Source organism: Molothrus aeneus, chromosome 28 (genome assembly GCF_037042795.1).
Source record: "Molothrus aeneus isolate 106 chromosome 28, BPBGC_Maene_1.0, whole genome shotgun sequence".
NCBI classification, from domain to species: Eukaryota; Metazoa; Chordata; class Aves; order Passeriformes; family Icteridae; genus Molothrus; species Molothrus aeneus.
Window position 1 is genome coordinate 735,859 of NC_089673.1, and position 17,845 is coordinate 753,703.

Here is a 17,845-nt window from a genome sequence, read left to right on the forward strand (position 1 = left end):
CCAGAGGCACCTGGAGGTCACAGGGATCACCCAGGCTGGAACAGCCCTCAGAGTCCACACCAGGAGCAATCCTGATCCCTGCTGGTGCTGGCTATCCCTGTACAGGGAATTTTGGCCAGATACAAACCCAGACAATTCCCTGGCTGTGCCAGCTCAGCCCCTGCTCTGCTCCCTGCACAGCTCCAGTGGCATGCTGAGGCTACTGAGAGCCAAATCCTGCTCCTCATCCTTGGAAAAAACAGCCTGAAACTGCCCTGAAATCCAAGAAAATCCCAGATTTCCTCTGCTGGCAGCAGGAGCAGAATCCAGCCCAAAACATTCCAAGTTTCCTGGTTTTGTTTGTGGGTTTTTATAAAAATCAATGTCATTTACAATTACATAACTGCAAAAAAGCAGCTGAAAAACTTCAGGATGGAGCTTCTATTTTATCCAACCTTTTCTCCATTAATCTTCCCACACAACTGCTGTCACCATTAGGCTGCCAAAGGAAAATTGGTTGGATCCTTTCAGTTTGGCAGCTCCGCAGGTGGCACTCACCTGCTCTGCCTCCAGCCTGTCCTGCTTCCCCAGATCTCTGTGGATGCCCCTGGGCCTGAGGTGACAGGGATAGCAATGGGACACACCTTCAGCACCCACCCTGCAGCCTCCAGCCATGGAAATCCACAGGAAGGAGGTAAAAATTCCCAAATTCTCTGGCAGCAGCCCCTGGTGTGTGGAGTTTGGGATCCCACACTGGGCATGGCCTGACTGAGCCCTGCTGGGATCACTGGCAGCATTCCCACAGAATCTGCAAGGAACTGGAGCAGCTTTGGGGCTGTCAGATTGGATCCTTTGAAGGGATTTTTGACAGGAATTGAAGCTTTTTTTGATGGAGAGGGGGAGGTTTTGCTGTGAGCGGAAAGGGGCTGCTTCCCTCGGGAGGAGCTCTGAATTCTCCCCCATTTCTGCAGAGTCTGGGAGCTCACAGGGAGCAGCGTCAGGTCAGGACTGTTTGTGCTTCCAGCCTCATCCCCCAGGTGCTGCAGGGGTTTTTACAGTAATTGCATTAATTAATTTCCTCCAAGGTGAGCCCTGTGCTCAGCCAGAGCCTCCAGAGCAGAGTGGGGATGAACCAGGATGGGAATGCCCCAAATCTCAGGGCCCTGTGGTGTTTGTGAGGGTCCCCAGGATGAGGTGAGAGATGAGAATTTGGCTCCACGTTCTCAGGAGGCTGATATTATATATTATATTATATTATATTATATTATATTATATTATATTATATTATATTATATTATATTATATTATATTATATTATATTATATTATATATTATGCTATACTAAAGAAAGAGAAAGGATACATCAGAAAGTTTAACAAGAATGAATAATAAAAACCTGTGACTGACTCCTCAGTCCAACACATCTGGACTGTGATTGGTCATTAATTAAAAACAATTCATATGGCACCAATCCAACATTCACCTGTTGGTAAATGATCTCCAGACCACATTCCAAAGCAGCAAACACAGGAGCAGCAATCAGATAATTATTGCCTTCATTCCTCTCTGAGGCTTCTCAGGAGAAAATCCTGGACAAAGAGGATTTTTCAGGAAATATCATGGTGACAGGGCCCCTCCTGTCCCCAAAGCCCCCAGCTCTGGGTGCCACCTCTGGAATCATCTCCAGCCCTGCTGTTCCATCCCTGGCCATGCCCCAGACCAGGCTGGAGGGGTTGGAGCACCCTGGGATGGTGGGAGGGGTTCCAGGTTGGGAACAGGAGGGGTTTTAGGGTCTGTCCCAACCCAAACCATTCCAAGATTCCACCATTCCACACACAGGGTGCCTGGGATGGAAAGCCAGGTGTCTGCTAAGGAAGGCAGGAGCCTCCCCTGACATGGAGAATGTAAACCCCCTCCCTCTGAATTGCTATAAATTTTAAATTAAGGGGCTCTCAGGCAAAAATATGGGAGCAGGAAATAACAGTTCTTTAATAGGGCAGAAAATAAAAGGATAAAATAAACAATGCAGTGCACTAGAACAACACTGCCAGAGTCAGAACACAACCTGACACCCTGTGGGTCAGGCTGTTGGCACAGTCCCATTGGAATTGTGGCTCAGCCCTCCTGCAGTGTCAGGGCTGGTTCTGCTGGAGCAGGGATCCTGGAGAAAAGTGCAGTCTCTGCCTCTGAAGATCCAGTCGAAGAAGAGGCAGCTGCTGTTCCTCTGGGGAATCCAGTGGAGAAGCTGTGCTGGTGTTCCAGAATCTCCAGATTATATCCAGGTAGGAATGCTTGGCTCCTCCCTCTGGGCTCACATCTCCCAATGGGATGCTGTAGTTCTTATCAGCCATGCAGTGACATTCCATAGCTGTTATCAGCAGGTGTCTCCCAGAGGGAGGAGTGGGTGTGGAAGAGATAAGGAAAGCTGCCCAATGAACAGAAGACAACTGCCATAGAGATGGTGATAGAATCCATCTTGCCTTGCACTCTGGGACACAGGGCCAATCACTCCAACCCCTGAATGGGAATTTTGTACAGCAGCAAATTTCCCTGCAATTCCTGTGCCACAAATACCAGGATTTGGGAATGGGGAGGTTTCAGTGGCAGCTCTGGGGGCTGACCCAGGGACCATTCCAGGGCTGTTCAATCCCAAAAATTCCAGCCCAAACCTCTAAGTGGAGACTCCAGTCTGATCCAGGAGTTCCACATTTGTTTTCTAGTAGATTCAAGGAGTAAAGGAACTTCCAAACATGGTCCTGGTGCTGTGGGATCAGAGGCTGGTGTGGAGGTGACCCTTCCCTTTTATCCTTCAGGATCTGAAATCTCATTTTCCCACTTCCATCCTGCTGCCATAGGAGCAGGGGTGTGGCAACCTCTTGGATTGGAAACATCTCCAGGTTTGAGGAGAAAGGGCTTTTTCCCTTTTTCCCACCTGGAAAGGGCTTTTTCCCTTTTCTCGTCCTGCCAGGAGAGCCCTCAAATCCCTTGGAATGACAAGGAATAAACCTCAACTTAAGGAATTGCTCCCCAAATTTGGTTTGGAAGCCAAACTGCCTGAGAGAGAGAATTTTCCATTCTCTGCAGCATCCAAACACAGAGCAGTTTTCCTCTGGATTTGCCAGGTGCAGTGAATTTAAAGGGAGGGAAAAGGGTTCAGGAAGGGGGGAGTTAGGAGGGAATTGTCTCTCCAGGCACAGGGCAGGACATGGAACATTCAGCATGGCCCTCCCAGGTGTCCCAGAGTCACCCACGGGCTGCTGTGCTGGGCCTGTCCCCTGGGAAGCTCCAGCCTCCTCCTTTCCAGGTGCTGCTCCTCTTGGGAATGTGAGGTTTGGGGTCAGGGCAGGAGCAGAGGAGCCTCCAGCCCACTCCAGGCTTATTCCCATGGAGTATCCAGAATCATCCCCCAGGACAGGGAGGCTGGGAATTCCCTCCCACATTTCCCACTGTCACAGCTCACTGCCACATCCTGAGGTGATGCTCAATCCTAAATAAAGGTGTAGGTCCTGCCTGATCCTAAATGAAGGTGCAGGAGGTGCCTAAATCCCAAAGGAAGCTGTAGGTGATGCCCAATCCCAAATAGAAGTGTAGGTGATCCCCAATCCCAAATAAAGGTGATGCCCAATCCCATATAAAGGTGTAGGAGGTGCCTAATCCCATATGGATCAGCTCCATCCACATCTCAGGACCAAAGCCTTGAACAAGCCAGGTTTGAACAGCAAAATGAGCTCAGCAAGCTTTTCCTTCCCAAGATTCCTCTTCAATTAAAGCAGAACATCTCCAGTGGTGCCAGCCATGGAGCAGGAGGAGCCTTGGAGTGTGGCTGAACTGCCAAGGGAAGCAGGAGAGCATCACCCCTCCCTGCAGCCCCTCAGCAGCCAAAGCAGGAGCTCCCAGCCAGGAGCTGCCAGCCAATTCCAGCCCTTCAGGAACTGGGGAAAAAGGAAAAGGAAAATAAACAGGAACAGAAAACCCCCAGGCTCTGAAGTTCAGAGGTTCAGGGGGAAAATAGGAATAATCTGTGTGTCTGAGAGACAGAAAACAGATAATATTCAGTATTCAATACTCAATATTCATTTTTCAATAGTCAATATTCAATACTCAAATTTTCATTGTCCTCCTGAAGCTGGATTCATTTCCCAGCCTCTGCATGAGTCCCATGGATCCCCCCTTTCCCTGCACATTTCAGGGCTCCTTTCAAAGCTGTTCTTTTCCCTTTCCCCTCGGGCTGCCTGGATCCAGGATAATTCCAGCAGGGCCAGGGAAGGGGGGAAGTGCCCCAAAAGCTCAGGGATGGGGCACCAAGCACCTCACCTGGCTGTGTCCCTGAATTGTCCCCTGGGATGGAGGGACAGGACACAGGGAATGGCAGGGATGGGATATTGGGAATTGGGAATTGTTCCCTGGGAGGGTGGGGAGGGCTGGAATAGAATTCCCAGAGCAGCTGCGGCTGCCCCTGGATCCCTGGCAGTGCCCAAGGCCAGGTTGGACACTGGGGCTTGGAGCACCTGGGACAGTGGGAGGTGTCCCTGCCATGGCAGGGGTGGCACTGGGTGGGTTTAAGGTCCCTTCCCACCCAAACCATTCCAGGATTCCCTGATTTGATGCTAACATTGATTTGATGCTAATATTTGATGTCACCATCACTGCTGCAGTCCCTCTTGGAGGCTGGCAAAGCCCATCCAAAGGCCCTGCAGGATCCTGAGGGCCCCGGGCCTGTCCTGAGCCCCCAAAGCTGGACAGGGCCTGTGGGTTGGGACATGGAGTGACAGGGCAAGGGGGAATGGATCCCACTGACAGAGGGGAGATTTTGGTTGCAAATATGGAAAAATCCTTCCCTGTGAGGGTGGGGAGGGGCTGGGATGGAATTCCCAGAGCAGCTGGGGCTGCCCCTGGACCCCTGGCAGTGCCCCAGGCCAGGGGTGGCATTGGGGGGGATTAAAGATCCCAAACCAACCCAAACCATTCCATGACTTCTTTTAATCTCTGGACAGAGTTTTGGGGCCCCCAGAGACAGGGGGAGGCTCCTGGCCAGCCCTGGAGTCACCAAAATGCACAGAGAGCACTGGAGCAGAGCTGGGCTGGGCCCAGTTCCAGGGCACTGGCAGGTCTGGGGTGCCCCATTCCTGATGGCAAAGAAGGAATTTGATAGGAAGAGGCCACAAGAACTTGGCTGTTTCATTTGCTCCAAAGAATTCCTGTTCAAATCCATCCTTCCCAAATCCAGAGGTGTTTCCATTTGTTTCATCTCCTCCCCTCACTTCTTCAGCAGTGAAATGGAAAATGGGGGGGGGGAAAGGAGATAATTGGGAGGATGCCAGCTGTGAGCTTAAAATAGATCCAAATCCTTCCTCTTCCCTACCTGCAGAAGGAAAAGAAGGAGGTATTTAAATATCTATCTCTATAAACACATTTATTTATGGATTAGCCTTTATTGCTTTAAGGAATAATGGCTCTGCCAGGAAATGCCAATTAAAGCAGCCCTGCTAATTAAAGGCCATGTTTCAGCCCTGGGGGTCATGTCTGGGGGGTCACATCTGTCCCCAGGGGCTGTGGGGGTCACATCTGTCCACGTGTGGCTTCAATCCAGAGCTGATCCCAAATTAAACCCCTGGATCAGCCCTGTGTCCCCTCCAGAAGCTGGGAAGGAGGATTGAATCCTTTGGGATGTGCAGGGATCCTTTGGGATCAGGGACCCCCATGGGCAGGGTCCACAGCCCTGCCAAGATCTGGCTCCTGAAATCTTCCCAACTGATCCTTCTGTGCAAGCCTGGAAAATCCCACTTTATTTGCCTTCCCCACACTGGGATTCCCAGTGTAATTCCCAAAGGAGCAGCCACACCTCACTTGGGCATTTGTTTGATCTCTCCCAGGTTTTTCCCTTTAAACGCACACAAGGAAATGAGATATCCAAAGTTTCACTATTTTTTAATGTTTTGTTTTGTTTTGTTTTGGAGCAGGGTTGTGAAATCCAAATGTTTTTACTCCTCTGGTGCCGCTGGGGTGAAGCAGCAGATGCAGATGCAGAAATCCTGGCACTATTTATGTGCTCCCAATATTTTGGTATGGATGGAAATATTTCACCTCCCTGCACTCAAAACAAGCAGCCCCAAACCCCTACAGCCCCCAAAATTCCCTCCATTCCTTGGGAATTTCCCAGCTGGAAGCCCAGGCATTTCCTTAATTTATTTGCATGAAAAATGAAACCAACCCAAGGAAAACAAGAGCAGCCCCCCTTGGATGTTTGTGGGGTTCCCCAAAGCTCTGCTGCCCGGGGTGGGGCTGTCACATCTCTGGGCTCTGAGGCAGCAGGGCTGGCTTTAGGGCCGAGCCATGGCTTCCATGGAAACTCCAATTTCCAAGTGCTCTGTGCCTTTCTGCCTCCAGCAGGAATTGTTTCTGCAGGGCTTGGGCAGAGCAGGGAATTCTTCCCAAAGCTTTGGGGGTTGCAGAACCAGAACAGGTTTGAGGCTCATTTTGCCCTGACACCCTGGGCTGTGGGGTCACACCTGTCCCCAGGGGCTGTGGGGTCACACCCATCCCCAGAGCTTGTGGGGTCACACCTGTCCCCAGATCCTGTGGGGTCACACCTATTTCCAGGGGCTGTGGGGTCACACCTGTCCCCAGATCCTGTGGGGTCACACCCATCCCTAGAGGCTGTGGGGTCACACCTGTCCCCAAGGGCTGTGGGGTCACACCTATTCCCAGAGCTTGTGGGGTCACACCTGTCCCAGGAGGGGCTGTGGGGTCACATTCATCTCCAGAGCTTGTGGGGTCACACCCATCCCCAGAGCCTGTGGGGTCACACCTGTCCCCAGGAGCTGTGGGGTCACACCTGTCCCCAGATCCTGTGGAGTCACACCTATTCCCAGGGGCTCACACCCATCCATAGGGGGGCTCACACCCATCCCCAGGGGGGGTCACACCCATCCCCAGGGCCTCCCTGGATCCCAAAGCCCAGCCCAGGCAGGGCTCTCTGCAGGATGGGCACATCCAGCCCACATCCAGCTGTGCCAGCTGTGCCCAGCGGTGCCAGGCTCTGCTCCTGCCCCCGGGGATGGTTCTGTGCTGGCAAAGGGATCCCATTCCCAGCCCAAGGGGACCTGAGCCCCTGCCTGGGGACAGGTGGCCTTGCAGTGTGTGCCCCTTGTTCTCCTGAGAGCCAAAAATCCCCACCTTTGTATTGCAGGGGTTGTGGGAGCACCAAATCCAGCACAGGAAGGTTGATCAGGGAATCCTGGAATGGTTGGGGTAGGGAGGGACCTTAAAGCCCATCCAATCCCAATCCCTGGGACCCCTCCCACTGCCCCAGGCTGCTCCAAGCCCTGTCCAGCCTGGCCTGGGACATTCCAGGGATCCAGGGGCAGCCCCAGCCTCTGCAGGAATTCTATTCCAGGGCCTGCCCACCCTCCCAGGGAGGAATTGTTTCCCAAAATCCAAGCCCCATCCTGCCCCATTTGATCCCAGCCCTGTAATTTCTCCCCCTGCCATTGGTCCCTAAAAGCTCAGCAGAGCAGAGGATGTCCCAGAGCTCCCCCGTGCCTGGGGTCAACCCCAGGGGATAAAACCAGGGATAAAACCAGGGATAAATCTGCTGCTCACTCAGCATGAGCTCAGTTCCAGCAGGAACCACTCAGGAGAGCAAGGGAATAAATCCCAGAAATCCCCTGGGATGATCCATGGGACACAGGGCCAGGGAAGGGGGCTCCAGTCACCCTGTGAGGCTGGGAGAGGAGTTTGGAGGGGGATCCTCCCTCCCTTTGCTCCCTTCCAGGATAAATACTGATACTAATAACACTAATACTAATATTAATACCAATACTAATATTGACACTATCCAGCAGAACAAAGTTTTAGGATTTCCTCTCCACGGGATTTCAAGCTTTTCTTTAATCCCTTTTGTCTTCACCTGAGTCGATGTTTGAGGTGAAAATGAGGTTTCAAAAGAAGCCAAAGGTTTTGTTTGGAACAACTTCCAATAGTTGCCTCCCTGTCCCCTTTCAGGGGCACCCGGGGGATGTTTTGGGGAGGGGATGGTGGGATTCCCTCACAATAATTCACTGAATTTGTCAAACTACAGAACCCCAAATCCATTCTCCTCCAGAAGAAGGAAACTCACCCAGCTCGAGGGATAATTTTCAAGTGACTTGTTGGTTAATTAGCAATATTTCTGGATCAGCTCAATTATTTCTTATTGGACTTAATTAGGTCCAATCAGCCTTTAAGCTGCTGTGGCTGCGTGAGGAATCACCCAGGGCTCGGATGCAGGGAATGAGCCGCTTTCCCAAACAACTGCAAACATGGAGAGAATTTCCAAAGGCTGGGGCCATGTCCCACCAGGGGATACCTTGGAATTTCGTTGTCAGGTTTGCTTTGGCTTTGGAATGTTTTTGTGGGGAACCTTTTGGATTCCAGCTCCAGTTGGCCTTGGCCATCCCACCGCCCTTTGCCAGCTAATTTAGAAAAATTGCTTCCCTCTAATAAATCAAGGAGATATGAGTGGATCATTTGGAGTGGATTTCAGCTGCTTCCCATGCAAACCTGCTGCTCTTTCCTTCACAAGCCCCTTTTGCCAAGCTGCATCTGCCCAAAAAAAAAAAACAAAAAACCCAAAAAAACCCAAAAAAGAAACAAAACAAAAAACCAAACAAACAAACAAAAAAAACCAAACAAACAAAAAAAAAAAAAAACCAAAGAAAAACCTTTTGGAGAAGAGAAAGAGCTGAAAGTGAGGCCAGGGCAGGGCAGGGCAGGGCTGGGCTTTGCCTGCCGGGGAAAGCTGTGCCACAGGGCTGGGATGAGCGTGGAGAGGGAGGGAACTTGGGAGGATGTTCATGGTCGGGCACCTTTTATTTCCTTGGGTTTATGGCAATAAATTATGGATAAAACAGCCCCGGCCCAGATGGTGGGGAAGCACTTGGGATGCTGATTATCCTGAGAGGGAGCAAAGGGGAACAACTCCCAGTGCTTTCAACAGGCGGCAGGGAAAAACGAGCCGGGATCCGCCGGGAAAACGGCAGGAGAGGCTCCCTGGAGCTGCCGGAGATGCCGCTGGCATGGCTATGGGAACTGCCGGCCTCTCCCACTCGGTCCCGAAAGGTCACGGCCGGTGCTGGGCTGCTGGGAGGATTCGCTGCTCACGAGCGCTGCTAAAAAATGGGAAAATGCTCCCGAGCATGGACACGAGCTCGGGAAAAAGCAGCCGAGTTATCTGAGGGCACCTGGCTGAGCTCAGGCAGTGTTTGTGCTGCTGCCACCGCCCCCGCCCTGCGGGGCTCAAGCTCAGCCTCTCAGTCCCGTTTTCCCCCCGTGTTTTAGGACAAGGAGCGGGATTTTGGGCGGGCTGCCCCCCAAGCCGGGGCTGCTGCACGTTCGCAGCTTTGCCACAATAAAAAAAGCAGCTCGCCGGGAGAGGCTGGAGAGAACCAGGCTGTAACGACTCCATCTATTGGGTAAAAATATACGGCTCCAAATGCACAGGGAAAATTAATTCCGAGGGAAAAAAAAAATATCAGAGGGGATTCGGAGCAGTTACCGGCACTTACGGCTTAATTGGACACAATTAGAGGAATGTTTCTCTGTACTGTTTGAAAGCAAAATGAAGGTAACGGCAGCGGCTTGCAGAGATCCGAGCTCATCAATCCCGAGGAGATGCCAATCCATTTCCCGAGTTATTCCCGTCGCACGGGGTGTTAAGGGAAAGGGGCTTTTGGTGTCCGATCAGGGCAGGAGGAGCCCCTGACCCCGAAGGGCTCCTCAGGCTCGGGGTGAGGGGCAGCGAGGGGCGGGGGCGATGCTTCCCGGAACGCGTTTCTGCCTTTGCCGTTCGTTCCATGGAGCCGAGGCGCGGGGAGCGGCGAGCCCGGAGCCCCCTGCACATCCATCCCCCCCTCCCCGGAACGCAGCGGCCGCACGGAGCCCGCTCAAGCCTCGCCTCCGTTACCCCCGGCTTTCCTTGATATTATGTTCTCCCCCAGGGCTGCTGAACAGCAGAAAAACAAACTCCTGCCGGAGGAGGGAGGAGGCAGCGGGGGGGCTGGGGCCGGCGGCAGCCGGGGGATAACGGGGGGCGGAGGAGGAGGAGGAGGAGGAGGAGGAGGAGCGGGGGGCTACTCCGGGAAAGCAGCAGCGCGATCGGCGCCGAGCATCGCTCCCTCCGCCTCCCGAGCGCCGAGCGGCCGGGACTGGCACCTCGGCAAGCTTCGTCCCGCTCTTCCTCCTCCTCAGCCTCCTCCTCCTCCTCCTCCTGCTGCCGCCGCTCGCAGCCCTTGGCCGGGGCGCGCCCGGCGATGGCAGCGCGGGGCGGGCGCGGCGAGGGCCGGGCGGGCGCGGGCCGGGGGTAGCGCGGGGGTCCCGCAGCGCTCTCCCCGCCGGGGTCCCGGGGTCCGCGGGCTCGGAGCCCGGCAGGGTCGCGGCGGGGCTCGGTCGGTGCCGGTGTTGGTGTCGGGCGGGGCGCGGCACCGCGGGATGTGAGCGGCGCGGCCGGGCAGGGACAGGGGCAGCGACAGGGACAGGGGCGGGCGGTGCGGGCGGCGCCGGTGGCCCCGGTGGCCCCGGGCCCGGCATGCCGCGCTGCCGGAACTGCCGCCCGCCGCGCAGCTCGGGGCCGCGGGCCGCCCGCGGGCGCTGCCCCCGCCGCTCGGGGCCGCAGCCGGCGGGGGGCCCGGGGATGGCGCGGCGCTGCTCGCCCTGAGCCCGGCCCGCAGGAGGACGAACGGCAGGAGGAGGAGGAGGAGGAGGAGGAGGGGAGCGCCCATGGCGCGGGGGCGCCGGGCGCCGGCGCTGCGCACTCGGCTGCACGGGCTGCGCCTCATGTGCTCGGCGCGGGCGGCGCCGGCGCGCCGGGCGCTCTGGGTGCTCGCCTTCTGCACGGCGCTGGGGCTGCTGCTGGCCTGGTCCTCCGACCGCCTGCTGCACTGGCTCGCCTTCCCCTCGCACACCCGCGTGCGCACCGAGTGGAGCCGCCAGCTGCCCTTCCCCGCCGTCACGCTGTGCAACAACAACCCGCTGCGCTTCCCTCGCCTCTCCAAGGGTGACCTGTACTACGCGGGGCACTGGCTGGGGCTGCTGCTGCCCAACCGCACCGCGCGGCCGCTGCTCACCGAGCTGCTGCGCGCCGACGAGGCGCGGCTGCGCTGGTTCGCCAAACTGGCCGATTTCCGCCTCTTTCTGCCGCCCCGCCACTACGAGGGCATCAGCGCCGACTTCATGGACCGCCTGGGCCACCAGCTGGAGGACATGCTGCTGTCCTGCAAGTACCGCGGCGAGCTCTGCGGCCCGCACAACTTCTCCGCGGTGAGTGCGCGCCGGGAGCCTCCCCTGCTCTCGGCTTCTGTCCGGGGTCCCCTGGGTCGTGTCGGTCTGGTCCCGGTTCATGTCGGTCCAAGAGCCCTGGCTCGTGTCGGTTCTGGTCCGTGTCCCCGGTTCGAGTCAGTCCGAGAGATCCCTGAGTCGTGTCGGTCCAACAGCCCTGGGTAGTTTCGGTTCTGGTCCGTGTCCCCGGTTCGTGTCGGTCCAAGAGACCCCTGGGTCGTGTTGGTTCTGTCCCCGGTTCGTGTCGGTCTAAGAGCCTTGGGTCATGTCGGTTCTGCTCCGTGTCTCCGGTTCGTGTCGGTCCGAGACCCCTGGGTCATGTCGGTTCTGTTCCCGGTTCGTGTCGGTCCAAGAGACCCGCGGCTCGTGTCGGTTCTGTTCCGTGTCCGCGGCTCCTCTCGGTCCGAGGGATCCCGGCTCGTGTTGGTCCCGGTCCCTGTTCCCCGTTCGTGTCGGTCCAAGGGCATCCCTGGCTGATGTCGGTTTAAGGGACTCTTGGTTGGTGCCGGTTCCGCTCCGTGTCCCGTTCCCGGCCCCGCCGCTCGCTGCGCCTTTGCCCGCGGTGCCCGGAGCACCGGGGGGTCGAAGCGGTCCCGAAGGGTCCCGGTGTGTCCGGCAAATTCTGGAGAGTCCGGCGGGTCTCGGTGTGTCCGGCAGGTCCCAGAGTGTCCGGCAGGTCCCGGTGTGTCCGGCAGGTCCCGCATGGCCGGGCAGGGTCTCCCCGGCCCGGGAGCCCCTCGGGAGCTCCGTGCGGGTCGCTGCCCACCGAGCGCTTTCCCTCTCGCTGGTTTTTGCACCGGCTCCAAGTGATGCTCTCTAGTCTAAGGGGTGACTGTCTGGCGTGTGAGGTGCTGGCTGCTGCCTTTTAATGAGAAATAATTAAATTAATGTCGCACCATCCCCGCCGCTGCCTTCCCACGTTCCGCGTTGCTCCCAGCGTAGTCGTACCCAGGTTTTTGCCCAGTCCGAGCCGGGGTTCCCCAGGTGGCTGCAGCGCGGTCCGGCCCTGCCCTGCCCATCCCGCCGGGCTCTGCTCTGTCCGGGCTCCTTCGGCTCCCCGTGCATCCCCTGGATCCGCTCCTTTGGGACTCCTGGAGCGCTTTGGGATGCGGAGCTTTGCTGAGCGGAGCTGATCCCAAAGGTGTTTGAGCCCCGATTAACCAGCGGGGTTTGGGATCAACCCCAAAACTCGGGGCAGGGCTTTACAAACCGCTAGGAGCGGGATCCCTGCTTGGGAGGACCCCGGTGGGACTGTTGGGAGCTCTGGTGTGTTGGAAGGTGAGAGCTGGAGCCAGAGCCACGTGAAGGATCCCCGGGAGCAGTGGGATGCTGATGGTGCTGGAATATTCCGGTGCTCTGATCTCTGCGGGCAGCGGCTGGGGCTGAGCATCCTTAAACGGGGGCTGGGGTCTGTGAGCACAGAGCAAACTCTCCCTGGGAGCTGGATCCCGGCTCTGCGTGCGCTGCAGCCGGGAAATCAGACGGAATTGTCCCTTTGGGCTTGTCACGGCAGCCGCTAAACTGTGCAGGGGAGGAGGGAGCGGCTCCCCGCGGGATGGAGGAGCTGCCCCGGCTGTGCAGGCAGCAGCTGCTGCTGCGAGCGGCGGCACAGCTGGGGGAAAACAGAGATAAAACGGGATTTTGGGGCAGGCCCTTTCCAGCAGCAGGACAATCCGGTGCCGTGGCACGAGGAAATTCGGGAATTACAGCAGAGACAGGCGGTGGGCGGTGGGGAAAAGCTGCCTCCCGCTCCTGGGTGCCAGCGGTGGATCTGCCGGTGCTTGGCCGGTGCCAGGAGGGGCTGACTGCGGCTTTCACCGAGCCCTCGCTCCCCCAAGGTGCGGCAAACCCGGCGAGGGTCCCACTGTCCCGGGCAGGATAAATCCTGGGGCGCTGCTGTGGCCGGGGGCTGCTCTGAGGGGGCTGCAGGAGTTCCTCAGGGACGGAATTGGGCACTCCTGAGAGCTGCAGGAATTGGGCACTCCTGGGGGCTGCAGAAATTGGGCACTCTGGGGGTGCTGCAGGAGTTCCTCCAGGGTGGAATTTGGCATTCCCAAGGGCTGCTCTGGGGATGCTGCAGGAGCTCCTCGGAGATGGAATTGGGCACTCCTGAGAGCTGCAGGAATTGGGCACTCCCGGGTGCTGCAGGAGTCCCTCCAGGGTGGAATTGGGCACTCCCAAGGGCTGCTCTGAGGATGCTGCAGGAGCTCCTCAGGGATGGAATTGAGCACTCCCGGGTGCTGCAGGAGCTCCTCGGGGATGGAATTGGGCACTCCCGGGTGCTGCAGGAGTTCCTCAGGGATGGAATTGGGCATTCCCAGGGGCTGCTCTGGGGATGCTGCAGGAGTTCCTCAGGGATGGAATTGGGCACTCCCGGGTGCTGCAGGAGCTCCTCGGGGATGGAATTGGGCACTCCCGGGTGCTGCAGGAGTTCCTCAGGGATGGAATTGGGCACTCCCAGCTCTGCAGCTGCCACCAGGCTGCCCGAGGAGCAGGGTCTCCTCTGGCCATCCTAGAAATGTCCCAGAAGCTGCTCCCTGAGGCTGAGAGGGAGGAATTGGGGTGTGATCCCTGGAGCTCACAGCACTGAGGGCACTGCTCAGCTGAGGAAACAGGGAAAATATCCTTCCCATCCCAAAGGGGCTGTGTGGCTCCAGGGTGGAGGGAGAGGGGAGTCCCTGTGCCAGGAACCAGCTGGATCTGCCAGGAACCGCCTGGATCCGTTTTTCCTGCCCCAGCTCTGCAGGTGAGGGGGCTCAGTGCCACCTCCCCTGTCCCAGCACGTCCCTTCTCCTCCTCCTCCTCCTCTTCCTCCTCCTGTGTGAGGGAACAGTGGAGGGAGTGACCTCTGCCTTGTCCTTGAGGGGAGGCTGGGGAGTTTCTCCACCTGGGAACCACCACTGAAGAGAGCTGGTCCCTGGGGAGGTGCTGGGAACAATTCCTGGGGTTGGGAGTGTCCTGAGAGCTCAGCACAGGGCACTGCCCCAAAATCCTGTTTTATTTATGATTTTCCCCCAGCTGAGTTTGGCCACTTCCTCCAGGAGCTGCTCCCAGTTTGGCTGGGCTGGAGCACAGACCAAACCCCTTTTCTTGAGCAGGGATTTTTCTGGAGGGAAGGGATGGGAGTGTTTGGGGATTGAGGGATGGGAGTGTTTGGGGATTGAGGGATGGGAGTGTTTGGGAGAGGAGGGATGGGAGTGTTTGGGGATTGAGGAATGGGAGTGTTTGGGGATTGAGGGATGGGATTTTTCTGGAGAGGAGCATCCAACTCAGGAAGAGTTGGAAGGAAGGAAGGAAGGAAGGAAGGAAGGAAGGAGGAAGGAAGGAAGGAAGGAAGGAAGGAAGGAAGGAAGGAAGGAAGGAAGGAAGGAAGGAAGGAAGGAAGGAAGGAAGGAAGGAAGGAAGGAAGGAAGGAAGGAAGGAAGGAAGGAAGGAAGGAAGGAAGGAAGGAAGGAAGGAAGGAAGGAAGGAAGGAAGGAAGGAAGGAAGGAAGGAAGGAAGGAAGGAAGGAAGGAAGGAAGGAAGGAAGGAAGGAAGGAAGGAAGGAAGGAAGGAAGGAAGGAAGGAAGGAAGGAAGGAAGGAAGGAAGGAAGGAAGGAAGGAAGGAAGGAAGGAAGGAGTGTGTCTGTGGGATGGAGATGCCATGCCTGGGGCTGAGCTTTCTTGTGAGGCTGAGCCCCTCCTGTCTGGGCTATTTGGAGCTTCTGCTTCTCTCCCTGGATTTGGAGGGAGAACCCCAAAGAGAGGCAGGAAAATCCTGTGGTGTGAGCTGGGCACAGGAATGAGGCAGGAGGTGTGAAAAGATAAATGCAAATGGAATAAATGGGGGTGTGAAGAGAATTTTGCAGGTTTTAGACCTGCTCAGGTGCTCCAAGAGCATCTTCTGTGCCATAAGACCAGAGGGAGGTGAGGCTTTCCTGGGTAAAAGTCCCAAAAGCCCAAAGCAGAGGAGATTTGGAGCGAAAGAGTCCTGGCTGAGATGTGGAGCAGAGCAAAGGGGCTGGGGGAGGGAGCTGCTCTCCCCTGGGTGCTTCCAGCTCTGCCCTGCAGCTCCTGCAGGACCTTCCTGCTCCTGATTCCCTCTCCTCCCAGCCCCTCCAAACCGTGGGGGCAGAGGGTGTTGGGTTTTGTGGGTGACATGGGAAAGGAAGAGGACACTGTGGAATGAGCCCAGCAATCCCAACAGTGTGGGAAGTGTTGCTTTTATTCCTTAAGAAATGGAAATCTGGGATTGCACTGATCTTTGGAGCTCGGGGCTGCAGGGTTGGGGTGATAAATCCCATTGGATTTGTTCTATTTAGGAGGGCTCAGCTCTGGATTATTTCCTGGCCTGCTCCAGGAGGGGTTTGTTGTCCCTGTCAGTGTTTTCCAGAAGGATGAGGGTTTGTGAATGGATCAGGTGGAGTCTCCTGTCCTCAGTCAAGGTGTGGCTTTTCTTATTTTAGGCTGGACCTGAGGCTGGGCTGTTGGGGTGGTTATCCAAGAATCCTGGAATGGTTTGGGTTGGGAGGGGCCTTAAAGCCATGGCAGGGACACCTTCCACCATTCCAGGGTGCTCCAAGCCCTGTCCAGCCTGGCCTTGGACCCTTCCAGGGATGGGCTTTAAAACTATCCAGGAATGCTTAGAGCTGGATAAATCCAACCTTCCCAACTGCCCATTGGCCTGTTCTCCCATCCTGAGGGAATCCTGCTGATTTTGGGCTCCTGCTGGCAGAATCCAAGGAGGAATCCAGGGTGGGCTCTGCCAGGTGCTGCCCCAAGCAAGAATCAGTGCTGACTCTGAGGGAAGGAAGCATCCAGCAGCTCCTGTCCTTCAAAACTCCTCCCAAAACCCAAATCCAAGACTGGGCAGCTCAGTGAGTGAGGAGCTGCTTTCCCTGGAGTGTCTGGGAGGAGCTGAGGCTCAGGATGAATTGGATTTTGCTCTGCATTCCCTGGATTTGGGGCTGATTTATTCCTCTGAGCTCTTTGTCTCTGGAATATTTATCTTGGTTGCCCTGTTCTGTGCTCATTGATTTCTTCCTTCCTGGGATTTTTCATCCTGAGAAATTAATGAGTGGATCCAACATCCTGGGGTCTGTTCATGGCCTGGGGTTTAGGGTTAATGATCTCCTGATTTAATAACTCCCCTAAGCAAATTGTCACCTGGGGGGCTGTGGGGACACAGGGGTTGTGCTGGGAGGGGTGGCAGGGTTTGGTCCCGTCCTTCATGAAATCCTTGGATTTCTGGGCTGTTCCAAAGGCTCTGCAGTCAATACTTGCTCGTGGATTGATTTGCTCAGTTATTTCTTGTTAAACCATTTAATTTCTCCCCAGAGCAGGGGTTACATGGCATGGGCTGGCAGCTGCACAGAGACCTCAGTGCTGCTTTTTAAAAATATTCCTGTGGATTTGCCTGAAAATCTAATGGATGTTGCTGACATCCCCCTCAGGTGGGGCTGTAATTGTGGTTCCTCAGCAGAGAATCCTCTGTGAATCCCAGGGTGAAGCTCAGCCTTACCCCACCAAATGAATGGGACATTTCAGCCCTGGGTTTGGTTTGATGGGAGGGTGGACAGGAATTCTGTGCCACCAGCTTGGAACAGCTGCAAGCACCTTAATTACCACCACCACAATCAATTGCAGAGGAATTTCAGGATGTGGGGTTGTTTATTTGGGGATTTTCCTCACCCACCCACAAACTGTTTTATGCCATTCCCTTTTCCACCTTTATTCTCTCATGTTTTTATTTTAATTCTTTATTTTTGGCTTCACTTCCAAACAAAGCTCTGGCTTGGGGGTGGTGTTGCCTTTGGAAGGGGCGTGGGTGGTGTTTAATGTGGGGCTGGAGCCTGGAATGTGCTCCCAGATTGTCCCAGTGCCACTTTAGGGAACTGCCTGGGGTGAAACCAAGGCCTGTTCTCCCATCCTGAGGGAATCCTGCTGATTTTGGGCTCCTGCTGGCAGAATCCAAGGAGGAATCCGGGGTGGGCTCTGCCAGGTGCTGCCCCAAGCAATGCTCTCTGTGAGGGATGGGCTGAAGGGTTTGGGGTGATTCCCTGGGGGTTTGGGTACAGGTTCCTGATCTCCTGCAGAGTTGGGTGCTGAGGGGATTTGGGCTTCTCTTGGGCTGGGGAATGGAAACAGGGATGAGTTTGGCCCTGAACTGGTGAGTCCTGAGAGGGGCCAGGAGCTGTGGGAGGAGAAGGACAAAGCCCAGGGGTTCCAGAGCTGCAGGGATCCCAAAGGAATCCAGGGAGCAAGGAAAGCAGCAGGGCCTGGGCTGCTGGGGGCTTCTCTCCCCCCAGTGCCACCCCTGCCATGGCAGGGACACCTCCCACTGTCCCAGGCTGCTCCAAGCCCCAGTGTCCAACCTGGCCTTGGGCACTGCCAGGGATCCAGGGGCAGCCCCAGCTGCTCTGGGCACCCTGTGCCAGGGAACAATTCCCAATTCCCAATATCCCATCCATCCCTGCCCTCTGGCAGTGGGAGCCATTCCCTGTGTCCTGTCCCTCCATCCCTTGTCCCCAGTCCCTCTCCAGCTCTCCTGGAGCCCCTTTGGGCCCTGCCAGGG

General features: G+C 56.2%; 1 protein-coding gene across 3 annotated transcripts in view; it reads left to right on the forward strand.

Annotated features, from left to right (window-relative positions):
• LOC136567138 (acid-sensing ion channel 2) overlaps positions 1–17,845 on the forward strand; it is a 495,624-nt gene that overhangs the window by 390,888 nt on the left and 86,891 nt on the right. Inside the window, exon 1 of one of the 3 annotated variants that reach the window (XM_066566642.1) lies at positions 10,709–11,274. The exons of the other annotated variants lie outside the window; for them this stretch is intronic. Within the exon in view, the coding sequence (XP_066422739.1) occupies positions 10,735–11,274 (540 nt within the window). The 5' untranslated portion in view covers positions 10,709–10,734. Of the gene's footprint in view, positions 1–10,708; positions 11,275–17,845 lie in introns of those variants that run through there. 3 annotated transcript variants of the gene reach the window in all.